The following is a 21,893-nucleotide window of genomic DNA, read 5'->3' on the forward strand; positions in this document are numbered from 1 at the left end:
ACCAGCCTTTTCCTTGTCCTTCCTCACCACTGGTGGAAGAGAGACCACTCCTCCACAGCTCTTACCACTGGAATTTGCTTTTCTGAATCTCCCTGCCACTGACACAACTCTTCTCTTTGATTCTCATCTCTTCCCTGGCTAGTGCCTCTGTACACTTCTCTTTCCTTTGGCTACCACTTATTATTTCAACTTCAGAATTGCATTATTTTATGTTGCAAAGTGCTTTGGAATATGGCCTGCATGAAGGACACGGCAAACGAGACTGGTGTTGTACTGGATAAAATGAGGTATTTCAGTCAGACAAATAAGCTAAGGCAGCCTCTAAAGGGTTTTTGTGCTTCTGATGATTTTTAATTTAATGTGGACAGTCAAAGGAGAAGACTCAAAGCAAATGCACGTAGCTTTCCTCCTATCTCTGCAGGAGCGGGATGGTTATTTAAACTTCTCATGCAGTCTGAATAATTGTTTAGTCTGGGAATATTTTTGGAGAATCGCTTGATTCGGGTGGGTTATCTAATCCAGCCCCCTGCATCGCAGCAGGGCTGCCTCTGTGATCAGGCAAAGCAATACATAAGTTGCTCAGGGAATTTGTTTTGTCCTTCGGATGGCCTGAGGCTTCTAGCCTGTAAGGAAAAAACCAAATCAGATACGAACACCAATGACTGCAAAGTTTTATTGTGAATGTTGGTGCTCCCCAGGTCACCATTTGTCTGGATGCTGTCTAAATATAGGCCTGATTCTGCATATCCCTGCTTCTCGGACTTAGGGTGACCAGAGAGCAAGTGTGAAAAATTGGGACTGGGGGTGGGGGGTAACTGGCGACTATATAAGAAAAAGCCCCAAATATCAGGACTGTCCCTATAAAATCGGGACATCTGGTCACCCTGCTTGGACTCCTCTGCCACTAACTGGGTGAACGCAGGATCTGGCCCTTTGACAGTCACCTCATTGGGGCCACAAGTCGTCTCTTCTTGCATGGCTATAAAGCACCACAGACACCTACATCATAACCATGCCCTCCAAGTTGCACCGATCTGACCTTCACCCACAGTTACAGTATAATCCATGTGGAGAATGGCAACAGAAAGGAGTGAAACTGGCGGAAGAGGTGCAGGGTCTGCTTTGCAGCCCAATTAATGGGAATCTTGCCATTGACTTCAGTGAGACTTGGATCAGGCCCTTAGATACCAAGGCGCAGATCCTTAACGGTACTTAGTCACTTAAGTCTCATTGAAATCAATGGGAGTTGGTGCCGTGAATATCTGGTCCCATGTGACAGGCTCCTTATAAAAACCTTCACATGAACAAAAGGGGCACAAAATGCCACACACTCCATTCTTCTAACTCTTGGGATTAACATTCCTATAGGACTTTTGCTACACGGCCCTCCTGTCCAAGGCACCGACTCAGCAATGCATTATTACTCAGCACGTGCATAAGCGCTTTCTGGAACAGGGATGGATTTAAGCTGGGACTGAACCCAAGTTTGTAGCAAGTATGGGAGGTTCTTCTAAATAATCCTTAACTTGTGGTCTGGGGGACACGTCAGAGAATGTCATGGAGTACATTTAGGAAGTTGAGTCATAAGAGGAGCTCTCTCATCCTCAAAACGATTCACAGATTGGTAAATTGAAGAACCATTTTTTTGTCTCTTCTCCCACAAGACAGGCATAGGTTTGCTCAGAGTGACGGAAAAACACACAACTCAACAGGAGATCTCTAGCATCACTCCAATCACTGGATTTACCAGCCCTGCTGGAAAGCGACTTGGAATTTAAATGCTGCAACTAAAAGAGATTTCTTCTAGTAAAATATTTAAAATAAATACATGTGTAATGAAACGTAATGAGCATTACTGAAACTAAACACTTCCGTTTAATAAACGGCATAATCTGAGGTGGATCGGGCTTGCTTCGAAAGAACGACAGGCATGCATTTTATTTTGTAAACATGTTTTTGTCTTTCCGAAGGATGTTTGGTATATTTAAAAACTAGCATCTGTAACTGATGTTGATATTATGTCCAATTTGTTGCTTACATATTGTTTATACAAATCCTAGAAACAGTTCTACATCTGTTACCCAGATAAGTAAATCCCCCTTCTCTCTGCGCTATCAGTTCTCTTTGGGGATATGATTTTATTTTTGTTAAATCTTAGCAGTGTACATTAGCCACATGCTTCATTGTTCCTTTTTTATTCAGATTAACAAAACTTCTATTTACTTTTTCATGCTATACCTGTAGGCCAAACTATATGCCCAGGGCAATTTGACAGCCAAGTTCTTGATGCTCGAACAAGCCCAGCATTCTTGACAAAGTCTGATAGCCCCACTCCTTAAAATTTGTGAGATGATTTTATGCCCTCCCCCCCTCCTTTTTTTTTGGTTTGGCATCACATTAAATTACTGATTTAATTCCAGAATCAAAACGTTCTGCTTATGTTGGAACAATGACGACTCCCAAATAGTCTACAGACATCTGGACAGAGCTATTATGTCTATCGTGTCAGTGGCAAATGCTGCAAAACTGCAAGTGTGATAAATGTGAAAAACGTTTTCCACGTTTAAACATAAAAAAAATACCACTGAAATTCTGGTCCCATGGACATCAACGGGAGTGTTGTTATTGACTTCAGTGGAGGCAAGTTTTCTATTTGATACATCTGATGCTTTTCCTCATGCTGAATAGTACCTTAAAATACTCCCACTGAAGTCAATGGAACAAGGTGCCACCCACCAGGAGCAACGATATCAGAATTTTAGCTTTAGAGGCTTATTTTTCTATAAGCAAATACAACCTGCACTAACTCCATGTAAGTATCCCCCCATGTAGCTGGAGGATAGAAGTGTATAAGTCAGCTCCTAACTCTGTGCTAATGGTTCTTTAGTGGAAGTAGCAGAGGCTTAGGTTTGAAGATCCAGAAGTCCTTCAACGTGGATGATCCCACTAGGGGATTGTCACACAAAGATACTTCCCTTCCCCTGCATACATAATAATAAGACCTAGCTCATGTAAAGCGCTTTCCAAAGGGAGGTATCATTATCCCTATTTTATAGGTGGAAAAACGGAGGCACAGACCGGTGAAGGGACTTGCCCAAGTTCACCCAGCAGGCCAGTGGCCGAGCTTGGAATAAAAGTGATAAGAGCACTAGGTAGATAAGGTTTTATTCCTCACAGGAATGACCTACCGTATCTTAAAGGACGTCTCTGTCCTGCTGCCTGTTTGGCTTGTATCTTCAACACTTGGTCCTTCACACATCCCTCTTTGGAACTGAACAGGAATCCCAAGCAGGTGTCATCAAAACAGGCAATGCTGGGCACTATGGTTAACCAGTTGAGGAAGCTCAGGTTCCCACTGATAATTAAGACCACCTAAGTAGGAAAGAATGAAAACAATGAAGGCAGGGGAATGCACTGAAAAAGTGTCATCTGGCCAGGTTTCCAAGCAATTGTGTCCCAACCTTAGTACAACAGCATTTGTCTATAAGTGGAAAGGAAACGTCCATGTGCACAATGGTTTGTTCTCTTGAAACAAGGTTAGGTACAATGATAATTACAGCTGCAGTGACTGGTTTGGAATAGTACGACTGTAACGAAGTATCTGGGAGTCTGAACATGCCCTGCCAACCTGTAGAGAAACCTCTGCCGTCATTGTGGTCATCCTCTGGGGAAGGCCTCAAATCTCAAACATCATTTCACTTGCCGTCGCCGGTGGATCTTGAAGACAGGGCCAGACAGCCCTGTGCCAAAGAGGCTTTCACCTGCTCAAGCTCATGGAAATGTTGAGTGGATCCATTTAAAACAAAAAAATCCCAAGCAGGGATTTACTTTAAAAATATGTATAAACATTTGTGCCCGGTTGCTTCTGCACTGCAAAGGGGGTTCCCCTGGCATTATTTCCTGGCTCTGGAGGGACCGTGCACTGAGCTAATTTTAACTGGAGACCCAAGTGCACATTGACACTGTGTGATAGTTGCAATCCTACAGCTACTCTAAACCACTAAAAACACCACAATAAAAAAGTGTGTGTGTGTGTGTGTTTGCATATGGGGAGGGGGGAACGTTATGAAAAAGGGTTAGCTAGGACCCTGGCTCTTCAGACAGCGAGGAAATGGCAGAGCTTCCTCCATCTACAGTCATGGAGGAGGAAGAACTGAGTGGCTGTAGATGGCACTTCTCTCATATAACCTCAGACACGCAATGTCTGGTGACAATTCCCCTGCAACAGCCCCGGCTTTCTGCCTCAAAGAACTGCAATCACTGGTAAGTAACCACTTTTTCTTCTTGGGGTGACCACAGACAGGAGAAACGCCCCTAAGGCGTGTACCGTAATACCATACAGAGCGCATACCATAGTAAAGTGCTTGAAACAACAGTGAGCACAGTCCTTTCTCAGAAGCTATTTACATGCATTCAATAGCACTGACAAGAAAACCCTGGATACCGCGTTATCACAACCCTGCACCCAGTTCTCTGCTGAACTTCCTCTTGTCTCAGATTACCAAAGACATGGCAAAAAAAACCACTACACTAGAGGCCCGAACATGCTCCCAAGGACACTCAAAGTGGGTTCTGCCATTACTTTCAGTGAGAAAAGGATCTCCCGTGCATGGTGACTTGATTTCCCTACTCACCTCTGTGACTATGCTGTTGTTTGGGTCCATGTTTGATTGTCTACGTGGTTACTTCCTGATTATGCCCACATGTCGGGGAAACCAAGGTTTCAGAAACCCTAGAGGAAAACTTTGACACTTCTAATTAAACAACAGCCCTTAAATATCTGTGTATGTTTTCGAAGAGGTATTTTTTATTTTAGCTTTTATTACCCATTTATGAGGCTGTTTTGCATGTGTAACGCAGAACAGAAAAAGTGGGAACATTTGAAAGCTCTTGGAAGAGCATAAATATTTGTATATATTAGGACAGGTTTTTGAGATATAGGATATTTTTTCTTCTCATTACAATGATTTGAAAATCCAAGGAACTTTCTTGCACCCAGTTCCCCAACCAATCTTAATGAGCCTAAAGCAGTCATTTCTTGGTCACAGTCCATTTCGGCGTGGTCATGAATCACATGCTTTCAGAGCATATGGCTTTATTTTACAGCCTTAAAGTTACATGATGTCACTTTTTTGCCATTTTCATGGGTCAGCCACAGAAAAGATGGAGCTACATCTCTGCTCAGGCTGAATTACAAACCCAAATTCGGAGTCTTTCATTAGAACTCCACATACCACTTGAACACACAGGACAATTTCTCCATCATTATTATTGCTTCCCACTCTCAAAACTCCCCTGATGTCACTGGGGTTGCAGAGCTGTCAAGGAAGGCAGAATTTTGCTCTGTTATGCACTACAGAGCAGTGAGCATCTTTCTAGTTCAATCTATTTAGCTTAACAAAGAGAAGGTTAGGCGTGACTTGGTTATACTCTATAAGTATCTACATGGGGAACGAATATTTAATAATGGGATCTTCAATCTAGCAGGGAAAGGTATAACATGATCAAATGGCTGAAAGTTGAAGCTAGACAAATTCAGATTGGAAATAAGATATATATTTTTAACTGGAACTGGCAGACTTCATTACTGACAATTTTTAAATCAAGATTTTAGTCAAACGATCTGCTCTAGGAATTATTTTGGGGAAGTTCTCTGGTCGGTGTTATACAGGATGTCAGACTAGATAATTACAATTTGGAATCTATGAATCTATGAATTACCAGGTGAACAAGTACCAAACAGCAGCATCTGTGTGGTACTGCCCTTATTTCATGTGCTTAGTGGTAACTATTGATAAGGGTTGATGGGCAGCATGAAATAAAATGAAATAATTTGAAATGAAATAAGATGAAATAATTTCCCGTTTTACCACAAAAACAACAACAACACATGTAGCCCTCAGGTCAAATCCTGAGATCCTTAAGACCTTGTCTACACAGAAACTTGCATGGGTTCCATGAAACTGGTGCAAACCCCTGTGTGTACACTCTTATTTTAGAGGCTTATTGCTGTTTGTCTTCAACCTGTTCCTAATTAACTTAAGCTAAACCGAAGCAGGCCTGGATTAAACCAAAATAAGAGTGTCCACACAGACTTTTTACCGATTTAATTAAATCTGTTTAGAATTACACCATATTCCATCATCTTCACCATATGACCATCTCAGTTAGAATTATCTGAATATCCTATTACTAGTCTCCTGATTTTCCCTTTGCAGTATCCTCAAGTGTGCTCATACAGTTTGGCTTCTTTCTTTCCTAGGCAAGTTCTCCGGTTTTGCATACTCAGTCTCCCGACTTTCTAGAGTCACTAAAATGCTGTTCTACCATTGAAACATTAATAAAACACATACTATTGGTCTGAGGCCTTTCAGCTGATGTTCTATTAAAAATAATTTAACTTTACTCATTAAAACAAAATCAAAATCATATCATTTATTTGTCTGACATGGGCATAGTTTTGTTAAGTCCATATTTGCAAGTTGCAATGTTTGAAAATGCTGAGAGGACATTCAAGGAGCAGTGCGACAGCATCCTAAAGGGGCGAGCCATGCCCAATTACAGCACATTGCAAACGTCTTCACTGCTTTTTGGTAAACAAAATTACTCTCTTAGCCCATGTTGGATAATTACTCAGAATTATTAAAAAAAACACCACCACTTGGTTCTGAATGACATACACATGTAAGTTCCTGGGATGTAACATGTAGTACTCAGAGCAGCAAATGTGTATATAGTTCCCACTCTGATCCATGAATGGTTTAGCTTTAAGTTCAATGCATATTAATCAGCCTGTATTCATGAATGTATTTCTCACCTAGCTACTTTGTTGGGAAACCATGTTCTTGGTTTTTATTTGATTTTCCTTGCACTATTGCGGTAATATTAAGAAAATAATTCTCTGGTTTGCCAGTTTGACACAGGATCACTTTACAGCTTTATAAGTAGCAACTGGGTGGTCTGTTACACTCATTTTTTTTTCAGTAGTGATTCACCTCTCTTTATTGCTTGGAAGTCAGAAGCAAAAATATCTTATTTCCACCAGCCCTTAAAAATCAGGGGATTCAAAAATAATATAGGTTTGGCATTTTTTGGTCTGTGGGTGGAATTATGAACCTGACAAATTTTTAACTTGAGTTACTCAAATTGAATCTTGTGGATCACAATTGGGTATTTGATTAATATAAAGGCATCAATGAACAAATTCAATAAATGGTTAATATTATACCCTTCCCGGGGGGCACAAATACCATTTAATCCTGAGGTTGGCCAAAAAAAACAACTTCTACTTGGAAGTCAATTAAGTGATCAGTGAAACTGTCATTTCTTCCACCTCTACGATTGTTGGCTGTCCTAACGACGCGCTTCTTGGCCACTTCTGGAAAGAGGTTATGTTATGTGACAGATCTGTCTGGCCAACGCTAAGACTGAAACTCTGTCAGCTGAGTAGCAACTGTCTTCTGCAGTTCTGATCCTTTAGGCCCAGGATACCTTGGGGTTAGTCGATCCTCATGATTCAGACCCGTATTTGCTTTGGCTGCCAGAGCACATTTATCTAATCCTCCCTTTTTCCACACAACTTCCTAATCCTTCATGTTTTACTTTCTCCTCCCAAAGAAAGAAAAAGCATTGGAGGGAAGCTTCCATCTGTCCTCCAGAGAGCACCAGCGTATCAACCAACCTAATTCATCTCACAGCTGAAGGAGCAAATATCTCCAATAACGTAATGGGATAGAGCATTGCACTGGACTGCAGGGGATCTGGCTTCTAGTCTTGGCTCTGCCACTAGGCTGCTGGTTGACCTTGAGCAAGTTACTTTCCCTATCCAAGCCTGAGTTTCCTCATCTGTAAAATGGGTATAATGAAACTGGCCTCTGAAAAGCTGTTTGGGGTCTGTGAATGAAAAGCACCATACAGATGTTATTCTACCTATGTGCAGATGGAACAATTGTCCCTTTGCCATCAGATGTGTAAAGAACGATAGTTCAATATGCATCCTGCATAACAACCAATACTCCTTTTACACTATTTTAAAGGCTTATACATACTATGCACTACAATCAAGAAGAGTATGTTGCATCCTCTCTTACCTACTTCTGTACTGTGCCATCGTTAGCCTGGTGCTTGGCTTGTATTTACTAAGTGTACACCTCTCTTTTGCTGGACAATATTGAAATGCACAATTATAACAAACAGATGGTACCAACCCCCGTGGTGATTTTTTTTTTATTAAAGCACAGTATTAATCATGGTAATTGGGTAGGAACTTTAAGGTTATAAAACTACAGCATGTCTAATGAGCAAACTCCTTATAGGAGGAACTGAGGTTTTTAATCTAATAATGTCAGTTTTATGGATTATGACTGGAGTTTTATGAAGTGTGATATGAGATACTGTGGATTCATGGCTCTCGCTGGATTAATTTGGAAAAGTAGTTTTCCTGGTTCTAGGCCCAAAAACAATTATTCCTTATATTTCTGTCCCCTGCACTGTTACCAAACCCCTCTGTCAGAAAATGGGCACCTACCCCTATAACTCTTTACAGGTTACACTTCTTTGTTCGGCTGTTTATTTCTTTATTTTTAAATCAGAGATTGTTGTAAATGTACAGTAGGTACTAGAAGCTCATATTCTTTGTAACAGACTGTATATTTGTCCAGCAGGAACAGCAACAATAGCTTGTAAACAGTTAAACACAGTCTAGGGATGTCTGTGAATTTGCAGGCTACACCAGATCATGTGGATGTGGTCACTAGTTAGTACTGGAGCATGTGCGCACACACACACACACACACACACACACACACACACACACACACACACACACACACACACACACTAACTTACACATGTCCAGTAGCCAGGTCACTTGGGGCAGGTATCAATTTTTAAGAGACAGGGCACAAATTATATTTATCATTGGGAAAAAATATCCAAACAAATTCCTCTCTCGCATAACATAAATGACAAACTCCTGCTCACTTTGCTCCAGCAAAAGGCCTGCAAATAAAGAGACTGTCTCATCTATGCATTGGCAGAACAATATATTCTAGTTCTTATATGGCACTTTTCATCCGTAGTCCTCTCTGTGTCACAGACCCATGCGCTCAAGTTGTTGAACTAACCAGGAGAGTACAGTTCCTCCCCTTGGAAGATCCTGGCTGTCGCTATTCAGGACTTGGGGATGGTCCCTCAGCTGACTTGAAATGTCACAGTGGGGAAGGAAGCAGATTTCTTAGACAGGGCCCCAGCCTTACACGGCTTTCTAGATCAATGCCAAGCCACTGCACACAGGAGCCAGGAGGTAACCAGTGGAATCATTTGAGAACTGGCACACTGCACTTCCTGCAGCTATCCCAGGCGAACATCTGCATCCTGTTTCAGCTGAAACTTCTGAATGGTATCTCTTAGTTAGTCCGACTCCTTGGCTTTTCACTGCATCGATAACGCACTGCCAGGTTCCCGTGTGTTACACACAGATAAGAAAAGGCAGTTGTTGGCCACCAGGTTGTACTTGGTGATCTGGGAACAAGTGGGAGTTCAAAGATGTCACCAAACAGGACATCTCTTGGAGAAGAGGCAGGTGAATTCTCCTCGTACTGGGTGAAGGGAAAAGAAAGAGAGAGCAGCCTTCAATCTCACCGAGCTCAAGATGCTTTCCCGTCCTACCACCATCGGCTCTAGCTTGTCCGGATAGAGCTTTGGCCACCTCACTCTCTTTCTAGTCCAAGTCTCTGCTGGTTGTGGGGAAATCAGACACAACGCACCAGCTGGGTTTGATGAAGAAGATGGTGGGTGAAACCCTGACTCCATCAACGGTAAAGCTTCCATCGGCTTCATTAGTGGCAGGATGTCAAGCGGAGAGCTGTGTGTCACCTGTGTCTTTATGGCATTGCAACCAGGATTGTCCCCCTATCTCCCTCTGCCCTCCAATTCACACTAAGTGCGAGGGGGGCTGAGGGGAGAGGGGCTCACAGGTGGGGAATGAGAAAGGGAACTTTGTAGAGCCCCAACGGGAGAGCAGTTGGGATGGATGAGCAGCTGCCCAGTCAGGGCAACTGGTCTTTCTCCAGCACTAGCAAATTAACCACCAGCGTAACCAGTGCAGTCTCCATGCCAAACCCAGAGTGCAAGTGACCCAGGGAAATCAGGGAGCAAAGCTGTTTCACTAACAACTGTTCTGCTTCTCTTCTATGCCTACCTCTACGCATGGAGCACCCTTCTTAGGCTGGCCTGCAAAGCCCCTACTCTTTCCTCTTTTAAAACCCTCCTGAAGACCCACTCTGTCTGTGATACCCACAAGGAACTGTCTGAATCAAATGTTTTACATGTTCAGTCTATTTTATCTCAGGGGGGAAAAACCTCCAGTGATCCATTGTGGGTTGCCCTAGCCACTGTTCAATCATTGCCTTGTCTTACTGGCTTACCGAAGTTATTCCTCTTTTCTTCCCATCCCCAGTGCCTTGTCACCTTCTCATTGCATCGTGTCTGAGATTTGTTTGCTAGCTCCTCGGGGCAGGTATCATACATTTTACCTGCAGTGAGAATTGCCTAGCAGTCTTTTGTTTGTAGTTAAAACAACAGCCGCAATAAGTGTAGAGGCCTTTGCCCATGAAAAATTGGGATGGGATAGTTCGAGGCAGACTTCGGGCTTCCCCAACTTTCATTTTTTTCTTTGGTTAAATAGTTAACTTTCCTCCTTTGAAATCTCCGGCCCCTCCTCCAAAGAATCCCCTCCCACAGTGACAATCTGAAATTCATAACATCATGAGTCGGCCCTTCCTGCAAAAAGATAGGAAGGACAAGCCTTGAAAGCCAAATTTGATTTTAATGTGCCTCCAGTTACTTGCGTACCATGAAAACATAGCCTCCCACAAAGAAAAACAGGCTATGATTCCCCCATCTGGTTTCAGTTTGAAAAATACTTATATATGTAGTTTTTCCCCAAAAGTTATTGTAGGCACAGTCAAGAAATTCCCATTAAATGACAACAGCAAGTACATTTAATTTTCCCCTATTATTCATTTAATCTCTTGTTCACTTTTTGACTCTATCTACATGAGGATTTAATCTGTTTTGCAAAACTATTTAGTGCACAGTAACACACAGGAAAATAATTACCTCCCTCCACTCGTTCTGTTTTATGCCGCAGATAAGCCTGTTTTGTGAATCCCAAAGAAATTCAGAAAGCTATCAGAACTGCCAGGAGAAAAAAGGGCTAAATAGGTCACCCAGATAAGGTCTGAAAGAGGGAAGCTGGCTCGACTCCAGCTTACATTCTTGCATGCAGTGAGTTTGGTGATCTCAGCTTAATCTCCATCACAAAAGCAGCTCACATCATTTTTACACAATCTGCTTTTGCTGTCACAGCTAAAGAAAGCCCCCACTTAGCCGGAGAAAGGCTGAGTCCAGAGACTCCCCTCTGAGTTAGGGTTTATACCATGCTGCAGATTTATGGGTGTACGCAGACGTGGTGGAAAATGTGTCTCATACATTCACAGGGCAAGAGAAATGCATCTCATTGGCCTTCTCACCCTAGGAATGCAAAGAAACAAGACCCCAAGAAACAATTTTAAAATTCTGTTCTCCAATGTACAATTAGAATAGCATTTGTTTATTTGCTCTCTCTGAAGAACTTCGCAAACTCCTCTTTTCCCCTTTCCCCCTCCTCCAGTTATGAAAGGAGGGTTCTCGTCCCAGCTCTCAGGGTATGTCTACACTGCAATTAGACACCGGCAGCTGGCCTCTGCCAGCGGACTTGGGCTCGCGGGACTCAGGCTAAGGGGCTGTAGATGTTCGGGCTCCCCTGTCTCCGTTAGCCAGATTTCCAAAACGGACACAATAGCACGCACCTCGCTCGCACGGGATATCGTGATATGGTGATACCACGAATAATCAGTAATCATACACGTGCTGCAGTATAAGCTGTATAGTAGACTCCTTTACCTCGTGGCCTGTATAGCCAAGAACTAGCAAAAAGTAGTTTCCAAGAGTAAATGCTGAAGAACAAACAGAACTTATCTTAATGTTACCTCCTCACTCATCCTTTCACGTAGGATGAGTTCAATGCTAAAGGAGTTAAAGCTGGTCTCGCTGCCTTTATTCATAACATGCAGCAAGAATTTACAAGGCGTATTTTTATTTCAGGAAATTTTATACATTTAACTCAATTACCGAAGTATTGTATGCGAATTTGGGATCGGTTGCTCGCTTTGGGTCTGAAATACAAGCCGCCTCCCACCACTGCCCTTCGCCTTGCAGAAGGAAGACATGTCATCAAATTACTGACTTTGACACGTTTATTCTGCTTTGTTATGCAACTACCTCTTGGTGTTGCCTGATCCATTGACTCTTTTGCTAAAAGCTAGTGTTCCAAGTGAATATATTTCAGGCAAAATAGCTGCAGATGGACTGTTTTTGTAGGTGTTGGAACAATACAAAATGAATGAATGATTTTACAGAAAGATGGAATATATCGCTACTCTGCTGTGGATTATCAACAGTGTTCCAGCCTTGATGGTAAAGTTACTTCCTACAGAGGAAGACGTCACAAAGCTATTTAATGGCAAACCCTTTGCAGAGATTTGGTATAACTTCTGAGACCTTGTTATTTATTTATTTAGCCAATGACCACAGGCTGCTTCTCTGGACCAGCAAGTCCCAATGGGCATTTCAGCAGCATCTTAAACTGTGATCTCATCAGCTCTCTGAAAGTAAGGCCCTGTTTCTGACTCCTTTACTCACATGGAACAGTAACGCATTCCTGGGATTGGGCCTGCTCGGTTTTTGGATGGGAGGTTCCTCCGGGGATATACCCGAAGGGTGGCAGAAAGTGAGAATGGCGATTTAGTCAGTGACGGTCTTCCCTTGGAGAACCACATTCTGATCTCACGCTACGGGTGCACATCAGGAACAACTCCAGCTCTTAGAAGAGTAGCCCTTCGGAGGTTGTTTTAGCTGAGAGATTTTAACTCAGAAGGCTGTAGCTGTTAGCAGACGAGTCAATGGATCGGCAAGAGGCATTCTGCATAAGCAAGCTGCAAAGGAGAATAAATGTGTCAAAGCCAGGAACTTGAAGACATCTCCTTAAGTCAGCCAGGAGTAGGGTAGAAGGAGGTGGCAGCATTTCAGACCCAAAGCAAGTTACTCTTAGTTTGTGCCAGCATGAGATCAGAATCTGGCCCTGAGTCAGTACTGAAAAAATGCTTTAGTATGTAATTAGGGGGCCCTGTGTGGTCTTTGACATGAGATGTAAAATTGAGGCCCTGATTACTCATGGTCATAAAAGATATCATGGAATTTTTTGCAACATTAGATCGGGTGAGAGTTAGCTGCATCCACCTGGCCAAACTTCAACTCAGGTAATTGCATTTGGTGCACCTACATTCTCCATGCAGTTTCAAATGATTATGATACCCTTCACATCCTCTCCCCCAAAACACCGTACAGCACTGAGGCACGCTGCTGGACAGCTGCTACATTCCACCCTATAGATCAGTGCATTTCAGTGGAGGATGAAAAGAGTTTTGTATATCTAGTTTGCAAAGCGCTTTGGGATCCATCTAAATAAAAGTGTAATATCAAAATCAGATGATTCTGGTTATAAAACACTTCAGGCTTTCTTCATTGAGCACAATGCAAAGTTTAAGATCTCATATTCAGAGGTACCCAGAGGCTGGGTTCAGAAGCAGGAGCGAGTGTTTATTGATTAAATGAGCTAATCGGAATGAAGTCAAAGAGCATATTTTATTTTTTCCACATCTAATAACAATCCAAGCTCTTCACTAACCATCTCCGTCCTGATCATTACAACAAAGCGTTTAAAGCCAATGGAGAGGTAACGTTTAGTTCTGAAAAAGCAAAGAGCTAGAGAATCATCATTTTGAGTTAAAATCCAGGACAAGTGCTCTGTTTCACTGGCATCTCCAGAGAGTTTAGGCTGGGAAGAGACCCATCTCGCAGTCTGGGAGAGCACAACCTAGGTGGAATTCCCTATAATAGAGCTGGTCAGAACATTTTAGAGGAAATTTTCGTCGGAATTTTCTGATCTGTTGAAATCGAAATGTTTTGCCGGACAGTGTCAATTTTGACAAAATTCTGCTGGAACCCTACCTGCCAGGCAGGTTTCAAAATTTGTGTGGTCTCCTGGTAGCTCATCTGCTTGGTCCTTAGCAGCCTGCCTGGAGCGCTGATGGGGAGCTGAGAGCTTGGAAATCTTTGCTCCCAGGATCCCAGTTCCCCAGCAGTGCAGGCTCCCGGGCTTCCCAGGGTCCCTGGCAGCTTACCATGACAAGAACCAGTGCAAAGTAATTTCCAAGAGAAAATGTGAAGAACAAGTTTCCAACCAAGAGACCTTAACGTAAAGTTACCTCCTCACTCATGTTTTGATGTAGGATAAGTTCCATGCCCCTTGCCCGGGGCGCCCAGTAGAGCTGGGCAAAGAACTGTAATTTCGTTTTGTGTAGAATTTCAACATTTTTGGTTTTCTATCCAAACTGGAACGAAACAATCTCAAAACCCTCCACGAAATGGAACGACTGTTCTCCGCCCAGCTCCACCTAGATGTCTTTCTTTCTGTCATAGCAGCTGCAATCAGATCACGCCACGGATTGCTTCTGCAAAAGGCCCTACCACGAGTAAAGTCCTCCGGTTAAGGCTCTATGCTACATTTTCACTCATGCTCTCCTGAAGTAGCTGGAAACATATGTAGGTTCGAGCAGACTTAAAACCCGCCTGCAATCCAAGAGGGTTCAGAAGATAAAACAGAACTGCAGCTTCTGTCATCTGGGAGGATGGCCCAGGTCCAAGCAGAAGCAAGTGAGAAACAAAGTGAATTGACATTTCCATCTCGTTTCTATTAGCTGGAATTACACAATTGGGTGTAATTGAAAGTCTCGGCTCGCAGTGGGCATTAAACCAAAAGCTCAATTTCCTCCCTCTGCCAGATAAGAAAGAGAAATCCATTTAGGTTGGAGATGGGGACAGGGCAAAGTGACTCATGCTCATGCTACTGCCGCGCTAGCTCTGCCCGCTAACTGATAAAGAGCACAATTAAATTTCCCTTGCCACTGGCTTCTTAATCTTAATGCAACCAGCTCTTGTTTTACTGTCTTTCCCTGTAATGCATTATGTTGGAGTTAGGAACTATGGAAATGTAAGTGAAACCACCCTGTAAAAAAAATGAGTTATCCAAAGGTTTTGCTGATCTGTTTGTCCTTTCCTCACCATCCTAGCGTTGCCACCATCTCTGACTTCGAAACATTTTGTCAAGGAGAGGAAGGCAGAAAAGAAAACTGAAAAAGGATGGAGTCCCAACTGCTAACCCATAGTCACGGGACTATTGGGTTGTTTTTTTATTTCAACTAAACTGATTTGTCCATCCCTGGTATTGAATTTGTCAATTTTTTAACAAGGCATCATTACCTCATTATTTTTTTGTCCTCTCTGACCTGTCTCTCTCCACCTGTTGTCTCCCTTCTTATATTTAGATTGAGAGCAAGTGCCCTCTTTTTGTTCTGTGTTTGTACAGTGCCTAGCATAACAGGGTTGGTCCATGATTGGGGATCTTATTTGCAACTAAAATTCAAATAATAAATAATTATTAACATCATTAAAAAGGTGCCCAATTTTTTATTGCATTTATTTTTGTTAAAGACTAATTCACAGACAAGGCCAGACAGGACAGCTTGTATCGTGTCCCTGCATACGCCAGTGTAAATCTCATTTCCCTTTGGATGTTTTCATGATTAGGAAACAAAACAAAACACTACCACAAGGTCTCTTTCTGGAAAAGAGCTTTCACTGCTGAGCGCAACACCAGTCACTGAAGTTCTTAGTGCTATTTTTTTAAAAAATGAACCAAGTATTACAATAACAAACATAGCAGCAGCGGCTTCTTTCTGTGGCTTATTTAAATGTTCACCCACTCCCTCGCTGATCGTGCTAATAAAGCATGTGAAGAGGACTAACCCCATCTGTGATACCAACCTCATTTCTAGCCACAAGTAGACTTACTCATTATTTAGGGAGAGAAAGAGGTAACTGTGCTGTTCCCCGGCCCCTTCAGCTAGATTGCAGGCCCCATTCTGCTCTCAGTTACACTGGTGTAAGTCTGGAGTGACTCCACTGGAGTCAAGAGAGCTACTCCAGATTTGCAGTGCTGTAAATAAGATCAGGGTCTGGCTCTAACACATCAGCAATATTTATAGCTGGTGACACTGCATATGTTGATAAACTGTATAGTCAACTGCTTGACCACACTTTGGTTCATTATGAAATATATTCAAGAGACCAAATAACCAATGTCAGTTCGGTTTATTGCTCTAAGCCAACAATAACATGGTACAGGAAAAAGGTTCTATATTATACCATTCTCCGGGAAGGCGTCTGGTGCAGCTTGTTACGTTCATCTTACACAGAAGGTGTGTTCCCAAAGTTACACGTTTCAGCTGGTATTATTTATATGATCATTTTTTTTTACAAGTTACACATCTCTTTACGTGTCAATAAAAGCCAACCCATCAGTTTGTCCCAATTCTCTAACTTCTTCTGTTCCTTCCTCATCTTTGTTCTGGATACTAATATTCTAGGTACTGGTCCATGAAGGTATTTCCCTAGATTGTACCAAGACACAGAACTTGATTTTGACAAGTTTCCTATCTGCTTACGCCAAATGCTCACTTCTGCAAGGTGTTATGGGATGTTTAGCATAAGTGAACAGGATTAGGATATAGGCCAATTTAGGCGATATCACTTATAATATTTGTGCTTCATATTATTGGTGCTTCATGCATACTTTATACATATATATGCTGTGCACATATATTCATCAAAACATACAAGAACATTTTCCTTTTATGGACGAATTCCTTTATATCCAATGTTGCCCCTGCCGCTTTCCTCACTCCAAACACAAAACCTTAATGAAACCTGAAAGGGAAGATGTTGCATTAAGGTATAAATTCGAACTCTAGTTTTGAAAAATTCGAATATAAATTCAATAAAAAAATAAAATAAAGCAGATGTAGGATAGTCATTCGTAACTGGAACCACAGTGGTCTGTGATTCCAGGAGACAACGGGAGGTACTTCCAGCTAACCCTCTCACAAACCTTATTTGCACAGAGAGGTACCCTTCAACCTAACTACTAGGGACAAGGTCAGTTGACTTGCCTAGAATATGAAGACATACTTTTTGAGTCCATAGGAAGCCATCTGAATGCTGCTCAAATTTTAACCAAAAATATTTCCTCATGGATACTCACAGTAGCGGTTACGTTTTTGTACGGGTCTAGCGTAACAGGGTAATAGTCTATGACTGAGGCTCCTGGAGACCACTGCAATACAAATTAATAATAATAATAATGGCACGAGGACTGTCCATCACTTGTACACACCCACAGACATGTGATAGAGAGGAGGAAAAAGCAGACAAGGTCAGTGACCCAGATCAGAACACAGGCCATTTTCTAATCCAGAAGGATACCAGGTTTCACATAAATATCAAGTCTTAGCTGCTGTTTTCAGGAAAAGCCAGTCCGGGATGTAGAGTTTAAAAGGGGCAGTGCCATGTAGCTTAGACCCAAAAACCCAAGGAAGTGGGCAGGGGGAATGAATAAACATATGATTCTTTTTTGTTTGTTTGAAGATTCCCCTGTTGTGTTGGAATCCCAAATGCATTGTGCCGGTAAGTGCCAATGTCAGTCCATAGTCCAAACTCAGTCAAGTACAAATATCATCAGTGGAGGAAAGGAAATTTTGACTTTCCAGTTTATAATCAAAATCTTTGATTCCGCAACTTCTGGCATATAGACAGACGGCTAGCCACGCTGCCATTGCTCACGATTTGATTGCAAGTTTCAGGATATTTGGTGTTTTTCTTGAAATCCCAGCTCCTAGAGTCCTGCGATTGTGAGAAACTCACCTTTCATTTAAAAAGGAGCAAATATATTTTCTAGCCCTCATGATTGTGGAGAAAAAATTGAAAAAATATGACCTGAGTGTGACCTAAAAGCTTAGAAATCCAAAAGGCAAATATAAGGAATCCAAAATGTATTTTATTATTTACTATTTCTTAATTTCATGATGGGTGGGGGCAACTCATGATTTCTGAACACTTGGGCTTTGCAGAACTGCTGTTGCACCAGTATGGAGTGCTGCTGGAGCCAATGGAGAAGGATAGGGCTTACGTTAGTATCAGTGACATGGGCACAAAAGCATCTGCAAAGCAGGATTTTTAAAAAAAATCATTTTACGGCTTTGTTTTCAAACAAAGAAAGAGGCTATTTTCAGGCTTAAAAATCATGCAGCTAAACTTTAATTTTTCATTGTTTAACTTACATCTTCTGAACATAATGTAACAAATCTGTGCTTTGCACTGCCAGCTGTTAATTAGATCTTTTAACTAATCAAGTGCTTATAAGACACCTACTCTACAGGCTCCTGGTTTGAAAATTGAAAAAGAAAGAGATTGGTTAGTTACCACAACATACCTTTGTTGAATTGTTTAATAGCTTGTAAAACTATAATTAGGCAGGCCAAAAAAGAATTTGAAGAGCAGATAGCAAAAGACTCAAAAACTAATAGCAAAAAAATGTTTAAGTATATCAGAAGAGGAAGCCTGCCAAACAATCAGTGGGGCCACTGGATGATCGAGGTGCTAAGGGAACACTCAAGGAAGACAAGGCCATTGTGGACAAGCTGAATTAATTCTTTGCATTGGTCTTCAATGCAGAGGATGTGAGGGAGATTCCCACACACGTGCCATTCTTTTCAGGTGGCAAATCTGAGGGACTGCCCCAGATTAAGGTGTCAGAGGAGGTTTTGGAACAAACTCATTAATTAAACAGTAGTAAGTCACTGGGACCAGATGGTATTCACCCAAGAGTTCTGCATGAACTCAAATATGAAACTGTAGAACTACTAACTGTGGTATGTAACCTATCACTTAAATCAGCATCTGTACCAGATGACTGGAGGACAGCTAGTGTGACGCCCATTTTTAAAAAAGGCTCCAGATGCTATCCTGGCAATTAGAGGCCGGTACGCCTAACTTCAGTACCAGGTAAACGGGTTGAAACCATGATAAAGAAGAGAATTATCAGACACAAAGATGAACACAATTTGTTGGGAAGAATCAATATGGCTTTTGTAAAGGGAAATCAGACCTTATGAATCTATTAGAATTATTTGAGGGGGTCAACCAATATGTGGACAAGGGTGATCCAGTGGATATAGTGTACTTGGACTTTCAGAAAGCCTTTGACAAGGTCTTTCACCGAAGGCTCTTAAGCAAAGTAAGCAGTCATGGGATCAGAGGGAAGGTCCTCTCATGGATTGGTAACTGGTTAAATGATAGGAAACAAAAGGGTAGGAATAAATGGTCAGTTTTCACAGTGGAGAGAGGTAAATGGTGGCGTCCCCCAGGGATCTACACTGGGACCAGTGCTGTTCAACATATTCATAAATGATCTGGAAGAAGGGATAAACAGTGAGGTGGCAAAATTTGCAGACGATACAAAATTACTCAAGATAGTTAAATGCAAAGCAGATTGCAAAGAGTTATTAAGGGATGTCACAAAATTGGGTGCCTGGGCAACAAAATGGCAGATGAAATTCAATATTGATAAATGCAAAGGAATGCACATTGGAAAGCATAATCCCAACTATATGTACAAAATAATGGGGTCTAAATTAGCTGTTACCACTCAAGAAAGAGACCTTGGAGTCATTGTGAATAGTTCTCTGAAAACATCCACTCAATGTGCAGTGACAGTCAAAAAAAATAACAATGATGGGAATCATTAGGAAAGGGATAGATAATAAGACAGTAAATGTCATAATACCATTATAGAAGTCCATGCTCCGCCCACAGCTGGAATACTGCATGCAATTCTGGTCGCCCCATTAGAAATGGAAAAGGTACAAAGAAAGGCAACAAAAATGATTAGTGGTATGGAACAGCTTCCACATGAAGAGAGATTAAAGATACTGGGAGTGTTCAGCTTGGAAGACAGACGACTAAGGGGGCATATGATAGAGGTCTATAAAATAATGAATGGCGTGGAGAAAGGGAATAAGGAAGTGTTACTTACTCCACATGACACAAAAGAACCGGGGGTTACCCAATTAAATTAATAGGCAGCAGGTTTAAAACAAACAAAAGGAAGTACTTCATCACACAACACACAGTCAACCTGTGGAACTCATTGCCAGGAGATGTTGTGAAGGCCAAAACTATAACTGGGTTTTAAAAATAAAGAATTGTTCATCAATGGCTGTTAGCCAAGATGATCAAAGATGCAACCCCAGCTCTTGGGTGTCCCTAAGCCTCTGGCTGTCAGATGCTGGGACTGGATAACGGGATGGATCACTAGACAATTGCCCTGTTCTGTTCATTCCTTTTGAAACATCCGGCATTGGCTGCTGTTGGAAGACGGGATACTTGGCTAGATTGGACCATTGGTCTTACCCAGTATGGCCACTCTTATGTTCTTCCATTCAAACTAGTACTAAGTTGAACGAGACATGTAGAAAATAGCATTGCATCTTAGAAAAAAAAATAAAGGCGAATGTAATGATCTCTTTTGCAAGCCCTCATTTAGGGTGGGAGGCACGAGCAAGTACACGTCTAGGCAAACTGTCCATGAGTATTCTGTTACAGATTTTTATTTCTCCTCTCTGCTATGGTCTGCTGCATATTCAGATATTAAGACATCATAAGAAAAATTCCAGAGCTGCAATTAATCACTGACTGTCAGAGTTTTCCATAAGGTGCAAATTTAGAGTTATAAAACTGTCAAAACATAAAAAGTTACATGGGCTGCTTGCACCGCGGACTAGATGAGATTCTGGAGGCACAGAGACAAATGCTTGTGGCCGAGTTGGCCTGTGGAACCTTTGGAGCAGCAGGGGCATAGATTGCAAACAAAATACACAGTGCAGAGGCTGTGGGAAGGAAAAAGGGACATAAGCTCTTTTGTGCAGGAAAACACCGTTTTGAGCAGCGATCGGCTATAGCTTGGTCTATGGTATTAATGCAATCTGCATGCTGAGAGTGGGTTATCACAGCAAAATGTCTTGGGGAGATTTTTATTTGTAAGTCAGGGCTCAATGTGGAGAAAAAGGCATCCTGAACCTGATCCAAACCTCAGTGAAGACAATGAGAAGAGATCTTTGATGGGCTATGAAGCAGGCTCTTGGCACGTATTAAATAGGGAAGGAATTTGAAAAGATAATTTCAGATGGTGTCAGGCCGTGGTAAGCAGTGGGTAGCAGGATGCCACATGTACCTTAACAAGCCCATGTTCCATACATTCCCATTCTGAGTGAGTGGAGTCTATTTCCATATTGCTAAGACAGTTCAAGTAATTTACCAGGAGGTGGTCGTTGATTCTTTTTTAAAATTTACCTCGCTAGAAAATACAGTCAAAGGGGCTTTATTGCAATGGCAAAGTCATGGCTCTTCGGCCAAACTCAGCACTTGGGGATCGAGAATCCATCATCGGCCATGTTACTGACACACTAGTCTGGCCCAAAAAGTACAAGCATGTCTAGCAAAGCAATGCCCACGGACCAAAGATTAAGACTAATAAAAGCATAATGGGAGTTCTCCATTGAGTTCAGAAGGCCAGGATGTCATCCCAAATCTCTAGCTAAATCTGGAGCAGAGATTACCTGACTTCCACAAATCTTGTTTGGTGTTACCCATGTGCTGGTCAAACTGAAAACGCCACTTCATTTACTGTGTCCATTTGATTTCAAGCTTTAACTTTTTGTCTCCTTACATTTGCTTACGGAAAATTTGCCCTCTGGAAAAGGATTTCTCTGTCCAGTAGAAGTGGAGCTGTGTGAATAATTGATTTTTTGGTTTGCTGGAAGTTCTGAAAAATTGGA

General features: G+C 41.9%; 1 protein-coding gene across 1 annotated transcript in view; it reads right to left on the minus strand.

Moving 5' to 3' along the window:
- LMF1 (lipase maturation factor 1) overlaps positions 1 to 21,893 on the minus strand; it is a 308,607-nt gene that overhangs the window by 17,277 nt on the left and 269,437 nt on the right. The window contains exon 7 of the mRNA XM_034783537.1: positions 3,189 to 3,372. Within this exon, the coding sequence (XP_034639428.1) occupies positions 3,189 to 3,372 (184 nt within the window). The remainder of the gene's footprint in view (positions 1 to 3,188; positions 3,373 to 21,893) is intronic.

This window comes from Trachemys scripta, chromosome 10, assembly GCF_013100865.1.
Source record: "Trachemys scripta elegans isolate TJP31775 chromosome 10, CAS_Tse_1.0, whole genome shotgun sequence".
NCBI lineage: Eukaryota > Metazoa > Chordata > Testudines > Emydidae > Trachemys > Trachemys scripta.